Source organism: Vespula pensylvanica, chromosome 1 (assembly GCF_014466175.1).
Source record: "Vespula pensylvanica isolate Volc-1 chromosome 1, ASM1446617v1, whole genome shotgun sequence".
In the NCBI taxonomy this organism is placed as follows: domain Eukaryota; kingdom Metazoa; phylum Arthropoda; class Insecta; order Hymenoptera; family Vespidae; genus Vespula; species Vespula pensylvanica.
In genome coordinates this window covers 5,098,508-5,110,773 of record NC_057685.1, presented here as the reverse complement: position 1 = coordinate 5,110,773, position 12,266 = coordinate 5,098,508, and the positions used below count along the sequence as shown (strand labels likewise).

At 29.7% G+C, this 12,266-nt stretch overlaps 1 protein-coding gene across 6 annotated transcripts in view; it reads left to right on the top strand.

Moving 5' to 3' along the window:
• Positions 1 to 6,174: 6,174 nt before the first annotated feature.
• The window catches only part of LOC122632324 (juvenile hormone esterase-like), a 16,852-nt gene continuing 10,760 nt past the window's right edge, over positions 6,175 to 12,266 (top strand). Inside the window, exons 1-10 of one of the 6 annotated variants that reach the window (XM_043819044.1) lie at positions 6,176 to 6,477; positions 6,553 to 6,684; positions 7,010 to 7,172; positions 7,577 to 7,762; positions 7,842 to 8,041; positions 8,110 to 8,266; positions 8,337 to 8,464; positions 8,527 to 8,671; positions 9,716 to 9,848; positions 9,929 to 10,156. In XM_043819044.1, coding sequence (XP_043674979.1) covers positions 6,265 to 6,477; positions 6,553 to 6,684; positions 7,010 to 7,172; positions 7,577 to 7,762; positions 7,842 to 8,041; positions 8,110 to 8,266; positions 8,337 to 8,464; positions 8,527 to 8,671; positions 9,716 to 9,848; positions 9,929 to 10,130 — 1,659 coding nt within the window. In that variant the 5' untranslated portion in view covers positions 6,176 to 6,264 and the 3' untranslated portion in view covers positions 10,131 to 10,156. Of the gene's footprint in view, positions 6,478 to 6,552; positions 6,685 to 7,009; positions 7,173 to 7,576; positions 7,763 to 7,841; positions 8,042 to 8,109; positions 8,267 to 8,336; positions 8,465 to 8,526; positions 8,672 to 9,715; positions 9,849 to 9,928; positions 10,313 to 12,266 lie in introns of those variants that run through there. The other 5 variants (XM_043819035.1, XR_006327859.1, XM_043819027.1 and 2 more) reach the window with 5 other exon arrangements.

The following is a 12,266-nucleotide window of genomic DNA, read 5'->3' as shown; positions in this document are numbered from 1 at the left end:
AGAGAGAGAGAGAGAGAGAGAGAGAGAGAGAGAGAGAGAGAGAGAGAAACATAGTGTGAAAAAGAGTGCTAAAGAGAGAAAAAGAGAGAAAGAGAGTGAAATTAGGAAGCCTATAAAAAAAAAGAGTAACATTTTAGTAAGAGTTATTAAGGGTTTAAATAATAAAAATAACGCAAAAAACGGCTTTTATAAACAAGCAATATGTAATGCAATGTAACGCGAAGAAATTAAGTCGGTGGTTACATTGATATATATATATATATATATATATATATATATAAATTTATTATTATTATATCTATATACATATAATACATACATATATATATTATATATATATATATACATAAAAAAGATTATATATACATACATACATATATATATATATATATGTATGTATATATTAGACTTTAGTTCGAAACAACTAAAAGAAAGAAATAGAGAAAAGAATAGAGAAGGAAGGAAAGAAAGAAGCATAAGTAGAAAAGGAAAGAATGCATGCGAATGATAAATTGCAACGTGCAATTAGATCAGTAGTAAACGAAGTGAATATAATAATATATAGCGTTAAAGAATTAGAAGAAGAAAAAGAAGAAGAAGAGAAGCAGAGGAAAAAAGAAGAAAGAAAAAAAAAGAAAAGACGAGAGAGAGAGAGAGAGAGAGAGAGAGAGAGAGAGAGAGAGAGAGAGAGAAGTAATAATAAGAATAATAAAAAAAAAAAGAGGTCATGGAGGCATTCCATATTTTATAGCTTTTACTTAAGGAGTGCAGTAAACGCAAAATACGAAGTTAACTATATTTATAGAGAGATATGTTGCGAGAGAGAGAGACACGGTATTACCGAATGAAATTATATCCAATAATTAACGGTAGAGAAAAATGGCAAATAATATTATAATAGTAAATAAAATTTTTTTCCCCTTACAAATAACGCCGTTGGTCGCCAGACGAGAAAAAAAAAATTATGCATAAACAAGCGCGACAGCGGGTTTAACAAAAAAGGAGAAAAAGAAAAGAAAATAAAAAACGTAATGTCGTAGGGCAGCAAAAAGATAACAAGAACACAACAGAATAAATAAAATATATATATAATTATATATATATATATATTTATTAAACAAGTTAAAATTTAACCATTAACAAGTATTATTGTCGAATTGTGATTGCGATTAATTGATCGATCATTAACTACGATTATTATTACGATTATGACTATGATTATTAATATTATTATTATTATCATTATTATTATTATCATTATGATTATTATTATGATTATTATTATTATTATTATTATTATTATTATTATTATTATTATTATTATTATTATTATTGTGATAATGATGATGACGACGTCGACAACGGTGATGATTAATATTAATATTATTATTATTATTATTATTATTATTATTATTATTATTATTATTATTACTATTTTTATTATTACTATTTTTATTAATCATCAACGCGCGAGAAATGGAAAAAAAGAAATCTTATTATTCCAAGTAACATAACGAAAAAAAAAGAAAAAAAAATATACCTTGCATGATTACGTAGGGCTATTACTGCCGCCGAAGCAATACAAAGAGCAATATACAATTAAAAAGGTAACGATTAAAGGTACTAAAAGTAAATGATATTATAAATGAAAAAACGTAGGTACACGCGCTCACACACACACACACACACACACACACACGGAGACAAGATTAATACGGATACAAAGAAAAAGAGAGAGAGAGAGAGAGAAAGAGAGAAAGAAAGAGATACATACACACACATACACACGATGAATATAATACGTATACATAACACGTATACATACATATATACACGCACATACACTTAACTACGCTCGTACACACTTACGTAACATTTTTAACACTAACGTACAGTATGTATGATCATTAAAAAATTATTCTAACCGTAGTGCTAACTGTACTTAGCATTTACGTAGACGGTAAACACTAATTGCCTAGGTCGGTCGGTTTGGCAGGATCTTTTATCGTCGATTCGTAAAGCGCAATTCTCTGTAATTATTCGAAATCGTCCTGACAGACCAGTCGATGTAACGTTATACGATGATAAATGGCGATAAAAGCATTCGGTCGGCCGAGTTTCGCCTATGAGGTAGTGATATAGAGTTAACGTAGAGATCGCTAATGTATTTCACTTGGTGTTATCTGCTTACGATCGACATTTTTAAAATATACGATACAACGATATCGATTTATGAATATTATAAATATTTACGAATATTTACGAATATTTACGTATTCTTCAATTTTTAATGGTTCGTCTTCTCTTTCCTTCTTTTCTTTTTTTTTTTTTTTATTTTTCATTTTTAATTTCTTCTTCTCTTTCTTCCTTATCTTATGTTATTGTCTTCTTTCTTTCTTTCTCTCTTTTTCTCTTTTTTTCTCTGTATTTCCTTCTCTTTTAAATTAAAGTAAATGTAATAGTAATAATTGTAAAAAAAAAAAGAGAAAGAAAAAAAGAAAAAGAGAACAACGTCGGCAACAACACACGAGAGGAAGAAAAGTGTTAGACGAAAAGAGAAAAGAAAAGAAAAAAAAAAAAAAAGACACAAGTATAAAGAAAGATCGTACGCAGATTTTCCCAGGTGGAATACATATGGTATTATTATAGCATGGTGTGAAAAACGATAGTGGCGCTAGATGAATTTAGCTTTAAGCTTCTTTCTAACCTGTAAACGGTGAGAAACTTTATTATTATAAAACGATATTTGCATACATTTATATTATTTGTAAAACTAGCGCTATGAAATACAAAACTCCAAATAATGTGCATCGAGACACATCGAGATACAAGAGAAAAATGATGAAACGTTAACACAGAGACATGAAGAGGGACAAATTTAAGAAGAAAAGAAAAAGAAAAAAAAAAGTAAAAGCAAAAAAGAAAGTAAGAACAGAAAAACTAACAAACGAACAAACGAACAAAAAAAAAAGAGAGGTAAAAAAAATATAAAACAAAAATAATAACAATAATAATACTAGAAAGGGAATGAACAAGAAGAAAAAGAATAGAAAGAATAAGAAAGGGAAAGTAAACGTTATAGGAAAAGAAAACAAGAAAGAAAAAAAAAAAAAACACAAAAAGAGATATGCGAGAGAAATATAACGTGTTAAATAAAAAACCTCCTCCTGTCATATTCCTCAGCTCGATAGAAACGTTCAAAGATGATAATAAAAGTAACAGAAACAGTAAAACAATACAGTGACATACAAAAAAGACACGTGCACGCACACACACACGAATATACATAATAACAGATCTTTTAAAGCCACCCTCTTTCCCCTTCCCCCGCCTACATTTATGATTTCTATTATACTAATCTGTATCTGCTCTATAACGTCTCGTCTGTATATGCTCTATAATATCTCTGTACACACATCATCGGGCCTTTTCCATCAAAAAGTAACCAAAAGAATAATAAAATAACGAAAGAAAGAAAAAGAAAGATAGAGAGGGAGAAAGAGAGAGAGAAAAGAAAAATATGAAAGGGAAAACGAAAAACCGAAAAAATGAAAAGAACAAAACAAAACGAAACAAAATAAAAAAAAAAAAAACGAGTCAAGCGCGAACGTTAAGAAAAGAGAAAGAACGAATAATACAATAACTTTACCTATCCCGACATATTGCTTCTCATAGCGTTGGATATGGTAATGTTTGAACAAAAAAGGGAAAAAAAAGAAAAAAAAAAAAGAAAAGAAAAGAAACAAAAAAAAAAGGAAGAAGAAACGTTAATTGAGCATTGTTATCTATGTAATACAACATAGGATGTTTTGTATTATATTTTCATAATAAATAGAAACGTAGAAAAAAAAGAGACGTATTAACCAGAACCACTATAATGTCATTTTATCACTTATTATTACGACCTTATCGAACCGTTTGAAACGGGTCACCCTAAAACCTAAAACCCATGGAGCAATCTTCCTTTTCTCAGGCATACATACGTATGTACGTACGTATATATGTATATCTATGTATCTATGTACACCTATGTATGTGTACACATATATGTACGTACCTACTTATATACGTTCGTATTTTTTTGTCGCTCCTCCCTTTTTTTCTATTACCTTTTACTATAGTTCCATCTAATTTTCTTTTTTCCTTTTCTCTCCTTTCTTACTTTTCTTACTTCCTTTCTTTCTTTTTTTTCTCCCTCATTAACAATTCATAGCGTAACAAAACGATTTAGCCTATCTCACGTTGTTCGTCACTGTCTACATCAGTCGAATGATCGTTTATCGTCACACTGATTACCTCATGATTGAAAAGGACTGAAGAAAATTCAAACAATAGACATAAGTAAAAATAGAACTAGCCACGCACATAAATTTTCGAGAAAGGCAGATTCGGTAAGATAATGTCCACATTTTGCTTCGGTCTTATCAAGAAACACGATCCCTTGGCACGAAGGGACGAAGGACGTGCGTGATCAAGTAAATAGGGGAGGCTTGTGAAAGCAATCAAATATATGTATATATATGTGTGTGTATGTATATACACATATACGTATATATGTATATATATATATACATAAGTATGTACATATGTATTTACGTGAAATGACGAAAATCGTTTAAAGACGAGAAAGATTATGATTTATCGTTTTGATAAGAAAAAGATAGATGTTCTTTTTCTTTTTATTTTTTATCGAACCAATGACAAGAGAAAAAGAAAACGTTACGTATAAAAAAGATTAGCAATCGTTTATCTAATTCGTTTCTTCGTCTCTCCTCATAGAAATTTTTTGAAAATAAACACGTTTAAACGTACGCATATGCATACTACGTGAAATGACGTAAATTTTTTTTGAAGACCAAAAAAATTATAATTTATCGTTCGATTGAGAAGATACATAAGAATTCTGAAAAGATACATAGGATTCTTTTTTTTGTAATTTTCTGTCAAATAAACGATAAGAAAAACAAGAAAGACGTAACTTTTGAAATAATGTTTAAAACGAATTCCATACGCATACATACATATATATATACCTACGTAAAACGAAAACGAAAATTGTTTAAGAACGAGGAAAATTTGGATCTTTCGTTTTGATAAGAAAAAGTTACATTTTTTATTTTTTTTTTTTTTTATCATTTTTTTATTTTTTATCGAATAAACGACGAGGGAACAAAAAAAAAACGTAAAATAAGTAATCAAACGTTTATCTAATTCGTTTCTTCATCTCTCGTAATAGAAGTTTTCTGAAGAGGAAGCACTTGAGTCATATACATTTATGTACATACACACGTAAGTATGAATATGTATCTAGGTATATGTGGACGTTCGACAAGAGTCAATAATTGGCTCGACTTGCTTTGGCACGAACTCGAGAGCAATTGACTATTCTATAGAAACGGTCACGTATCGACTCTTCCATTATTATAGAGACTAGAGACATCGTTCATGCTTGAAAACCTTTTTCTACGACCAACAATGAAAGCTCCGTACGTACGCAAGTGAAGCTGACGTTTGGATATTATTTGAAAAAAAAAAAAAAAAAGAAAAAGAAAAACAAATTTTTTAATTCAAAGTTAACAAGAGAAAGGGAGAAAAGAAACAAAAAAAATTTACGAGCAAGTTCAATACATTATATGTACAATATAATGTATCCCCGATGCTAGGATTATTCACATAATATTTCGAGTCTATCATAAAAGAAAAAAAAAAAAAAAAGAAAAAGAAAGAACAGAATAGAACAGAAGATTTTAGAACAAGATTTTAGAATTCAATATAATATTGTCCCTATGCAAGGTGTGTCGCGTTAGTGTAAAAATAAAATATTTAGTCGATAATATTTATCGTTGTAAAGATCTAACGTCAATAGCTGTTACCATGCACTTTTTTACTCCGAATTCTTTTCATATTTGAAAAAGTTTAACGAAATGATAACTACAAATTAGTCTCGAGCGATATGTTTTAATATTATGCTATGTCAGTCTAAAGATAACGTTCTAATATCGCCTTGAAAATAAAAGTTAATATCTATGTACATATAAAAAAGTCCCACATATCAATGGTATTTTCAATGATAAGATACACATACATACACACATACACATATATATATATATATGTGTGTGTGTAATGGTAAATTTTTTTTCATATAACAACATTTGAGAAAGTTCTCTAAGCATTAGTCATAGTTAAGCATTAGTCAAAATATTTCATACATTTTAACTTATTAAATAGAATCATTAGGTGTGCACATGCTTTTAGAGAACAATGACAAAGTACATCTGGTCTTTCTTCCTCATCCTTTTTTTAAAACTTTACTTATTTAGTTGGCATTTGGTCGCTGAATTCTCACCGGTGATACAAACTACCAAAGGACCGGTTAAGGGTCTCGTTTTTACGACCATCAGAGAATCCAAGAAATATCATTCCTACAGAGGTATCCCTTATGGCAAATCACCAGTTGGCCATCTTCGATTTAGAGTAAGTTTATCGTAATTAAATGAACAAAGGGAAAAAAGAGACATGATGTTCATAGTGAAAGAGAATTTTTTCTAGGCACCTGTCGAGGTAGATCCATGGTCCAAAGTGTTCGATGCTACAAAGGATGGTCCTAATTGTCCACAAATATATAATGAAACATTTATCGGCCAAGAGGATTGTCTGAATCTCAATGTCTACACTCCGCAGGTGATTTTTCATCTCTTTATTATTTAACATGTTGACTATCGAAACGATATATTTTTTTAATACCTATCATAAATATATTTGTGCGAATAAATGATATAAGAAAGTTTATTGTCGTAACTTTTGATCACACCATGTTAAATTAACAGCTACAAATATCTTTCCATTCTTACGATCATGAGATAAAAAGATATTATTCTACCAGAAATTTATAATATTTTAGCTTGTAGGAATTACAATCTTACTAGACGATTAGTTTAGTAAGTTTAGTAGTGAGTTATTAGTTAAATTAGATAAATAAATATTATTTTCCAACGTTTGCCCACAGCTTCCTAAAGATGAAAATGACAGTAATCTCAAAGCTGTTATGTATTGGATTTTTGCGGGTGCCCTCGTTGATGGAACACCTTCGAAATTGTATCACTCTCCTGATTATCTTATCGAAGAGGATATCGTAGTCGTCGTTGTTAATTACCGATTGGGTGCCCTTGGTACGATAGTTAATTTCAAAAATGCATAGATAACATTAATGTATAAATATTAATTTTTCCTAAACTTTTAGCTATATAATATAATGACAACGATAGTTATATTATATATGACATTATATTATATATATTATATATGGCGTGACTACTTTGATTCTCTCATTAATTAGGTAGAAACGATCGATAAACAAGACATTTGGCAAACGGCCAACTAACTCGATAAAATTTACGAACGAGAATTATTGACAGAACAAATAAATTACAAGTTGAAAAATTCAATATTAGTGTAGCAGTATTGTCAAAAAAACTTTAGCAAATTATTAAAGCTTTTTCAAAGAAATAACAATGGAATAAGTAATAACAAAAACATCAAATTAACGAATAAGTTTTAATAATATTCCGCACAGGATTTTTAGCGCTGCAACATCAAAATGCAACTGGTAACGCTGGTCTGAAAGATCAAAACCTTGGTCTGAGATGGGTTCGCGACAACATAGCAAAATTTGGTGGTGATCCAAACAAGGTGACGATAGCTGGCGAAAGTTCTGGTAGCCTGAGTGTAGGTTATCACATACTTTCAGAGAAATCGAAAGGTCTCGAATGAATTTGTTTATATTCAAAATCAAAATTTCTTGAATCCTCATTTTATCTGTAATCTTATACTATTGACAGGTCTGTTCCGTAGTTCAATTGCGATGAGTGGGGTACCATTATGGTCCAGTGCATTCAGTACACCAGAACATACAACACAAAGAGCTTACGAATTTGCTAAGAAACTTGGATCCACGGCTACTAACGTTGACGAGTTACTTGAATTTTATTATCAAGTCGATGTAAAAAATTTAACTAAAACGATTGCAAACACAATACAAGTAGGAATTCGTTTTTGAAATGATTTCATTATATTCAAATAGAAATTTTCATATGCTTTTGATTTTAGATAGATATTCCGTTGAGGCCAACTCTGGAGAATCCAAATTACGGTCCAGATTGGTTCATAACTGAATGCTCATTAAAGAAATACTATTCTGGAAATTATAATCATGGACCTCATATGTTAGGCTATACCAAAGACGAAATTATTACATTCCTAAAAAGTGAGTATTCTTGCTATTCATCCTATTCAGATTAGGAATTATCTTTATCTTATTATTTAAAATTTTACAGCAAAAAAAGATATTTATAAAAATATGAAACTTTCATGGCAATACGCTTTTGAACTTGGAGTTACAAAACTCGACATGCCAAATATAGAGTATGGTATAACGAATGCCACTTTACATCAAATCATAAAGGTGAATTAAATTAAGTGATAAGTATGACTTTTGTAAATTAATATATTTACGATACTTTCTAGACTATTTCGGAAGTTCTCTTTATATCTCCTATAGATTACACACAAAAATTAATGTCAAAATTCGACGATCCTATTTATTATTATCGATATAATTTCGTTTATGACAAACCGCTACACAAAGTCGTATTAGGCTCTAACTTGATCGGTAAGTTATATTATATATCAAATATCTACAGGATATTCTATGACTCGAGATTTATATATGAAGAGTATTAGTCTATACAATATATTATCTTGGTGGTGTTTCAAAATTTAAGAAATGATGGATCAAATCAGATAAGGATTAATATCAGATAAAGAACTCTGGTCTGAAAATATCACGATCAATAACTATTTGAATACAAAAACGTAACTGTTTATCTAATAAGACTTTATCTACCACCTACTACATTATATCATACCATGATAAAATGAACACGTTTATACCAGATGTTCAAATTGACATCTCCCAGCATCTGCAAATTTGACAATCTGTTTAACAAGAGACTTTGTTGTAACGATTATAGTATTTCTGGAAACGTTTGGATAAGATCACAAGCAGCAAGGATTTTTTTCAGAAAGTATCTTTCATTAACTACAGATATTTCATAGACAAACATTTCTACACGAGTTTAGTGAAAAAATCCATCGGTAACGCTACACCCTGTGCATATAGATTGTCCGTATTCCACCTTTCTATGGTTTTGACCAATAACTATTAACCGAGATATTTTTGGATTATGTTTCCACATCTGATATTGGTACTTATGTCCTTCTTTCATAATTCCTGCAAATTTGAAATACCACCATTAAAAAAACTCTACTACAAGTCATACAATCTCCACTATTAATCAATCCATTCCCTCATTAATTATGTGACTCGTTGATCTTCAATTGCTCACCTATGTCTCGATGGTTCTAATCCTTGAAAAGTTAGGATCTTCACGGATAACTATAAGGTTAATATAAGACATCTTGAATTTTCTAAAGATCGATTTATATGTACTATTCACGATAAATAATATTTCAAGGATATTGTTAAATATTTATACCTATATTGAGCCTATTTGACAGATATAATACCATAAGAAATCTTCGACTTACACGATGGCGACCAGTTAGAGAAATACATAACACTTACTTATCCAATTTTTTTATTTTATTTTATATTATTTTTTTTTTTATTCATCATAATAATTAATTGTTTTAGGTGCGGGACACGGTGACGATATTGAAATGATATTTTATTCAGATTTATTCCAAGTAAATCCCAAGGCAAACAACAGGATGACGCTGCTACAACGAAGGATGACTCGTTTGTGGACGAATTTTATTAAATACGGGTTAGCATTCAAAATAGATTATCTAATAACAATCGATGTTCTAAACTGAAAATTTTCGATTAATATTTATTACTTCACAGAAATCCTACTCCAGATGATTCCAACGATACTCTATTAAACATTGTTTGGCCGGATTCGAGAAAATCTGGTAAAATGTTGTGGTTAAACGATAATTTGGAAGTACACGATCGATTCAAAAGTAATGATATTACTATGATTGAAACTGGATTACAATTATCCGGTGGACCAATTAATGGATGTGATATCAAGTGGGAAAAATAACATACAAGATTAATTATTAATTATTCACTTGTAAATAATTTCTTTCGTTAGTTAGTTTCAATCAGATTGTAATTTCAAATGTGGGATATGTATAAATGGGATATTTAACTGTCAAATTATATCTAACAATCAACTTCTAAGTTCTTCAAATGCATTAGCGTATATTAATTTTTTTTTTTTTTTTTTCTTATGAATGTGTAAACTCAGGATCTACTTGGAAATAAAAAAGATTATAACGATGCTTTTTTTAATACTTATCAAAAGATTGCAACGTCGTTAGACAGTTATCAATAGTTCATAACTCATAACTCAGGACTACCATACATTCACCTAATACTTCTAAAGATGACTTAAACAGTTCAGATGATCTACAATAACTATCTTTATAAAACTGCATTCCGTCAAATCATTTTATTAAATTCTAATCAAACGTAAGTTGGATTTAGATAAAATAGAATTCTGTGATTAAATTTCAAACCAATCGGAATAATATCTGTTAGTATTTTTATTCAATAGCAAGAGAGAAAGAGAGAGAGAGAGAGAGAGAGAGAGAAAATTTTTTATCCTTGATATAAGTTTCTCATATGATATGTTAGGGTTTCAAAGGAAGGATAAATAAGAAAGTTTACTGTTAATAAAAATCAATCCAAAAAAGCATTGAGTATTTTTCAATCTATAAATCCGGTTACTAATTACTTGACAACTTTACGATTTGCACTTAAGGATTCTAGTGAAATATATAATTAATTAATAAATTTGTATTCTACATTCGTTTCAATCGATAAATAATTAATAAATATTTATTATGGATTCGTTAAAACGAATAATTAATCAATAAATCCGTATTTGCCATTCGATGAAACCGACCAGTTAGTTAACGTGTATGCGTTCCGCAATTTTGTGTTTTGTTAATAAACTAACATGACTGTATTTAAAAATCAATAAATCCGCAAGAAGTTGAACGTTTTATATCACTACATAATATAACATTATTGAATGTTATTTACCCATCATTAAAAAGGAAATTCGTCTTTGAATAATTACATCACTCGTATAAAAATAAAGAACTCGAAATTATTATTTTGAAGAATTTGCTCTCAACTGATTACCATCAACTGACTACTATTTCTTCCTATATAGTTATATCTTGTATTATGTTGCTCAGTACAGCATTCAGCACATTTTCTTAAGATCGACAAAGTTTTTACAGTCCGATCAAAAATTGATAATTTTAGATTACGTAATAAGAGGTAACACGTTTATCGATTGTAATATATTTAAAATCCGAATGACTAATTCGCGTCCGTAATAAATCTATCGTGTTAAAGGAAAACAGAACTTACATGATAATTCCTTGATCATATGGCACTCTGTGACAACGTCACGTTTTAATTTAATTTTGATTAATTACCAATACGATCGATAAGACTGTAGAATCGAATAAGCACAGAACTCCTTTGATAAATAGTCTTTTTAATTTGTTACCAAACAGATCAATGAGATTATGTATTACACGAATGCTCTTCGTATAAGAAAAAGGAGTAACAAAACGATAATTGTAAGTTATTCACAAAAAATGTTTATTATGTTGTGATAGTCTCAAGATAATGTACACCCCTATGAAATTATATGCTGCTGGCACGTGTCAGTAAATGAAGAAGATATAACACATGGCTAGTTACATATCAATGGATATTTATGAGGTAAGGTATATTTAACGATAATATGCGGATGCACATATTTCGTTGATATGATAACTGTACCCCACCAGTTCCACTAAAGTATTGTTTAAAACACTTTATATACGTTAATCCATCAAATAATCATTAGTTGTGCATTTAAGCTGAGCTAACAATGAAGAAGTACAATTTACCCTTGTTCTCCGTTTTTCTTTTGTTCGATTGGTCATTGGCCACTGAATTCTCACCAGTGATAGAAACTACAAAAGGACCGGTTAAGGGTCTCGTTTTAACAACCATCAGAGAATCTAAGAAATATCACTCCTACAGAGGTATTCCTTATGGCAAACCACCAGTTGGTTATCTTCGATTCAAAGTAAGTATATCGTAATTAAGAGAACAGAGGGAAAAAAGAGACATGACGTTCATAGTGAAAGAGAATTTTTTTTAGGCACCT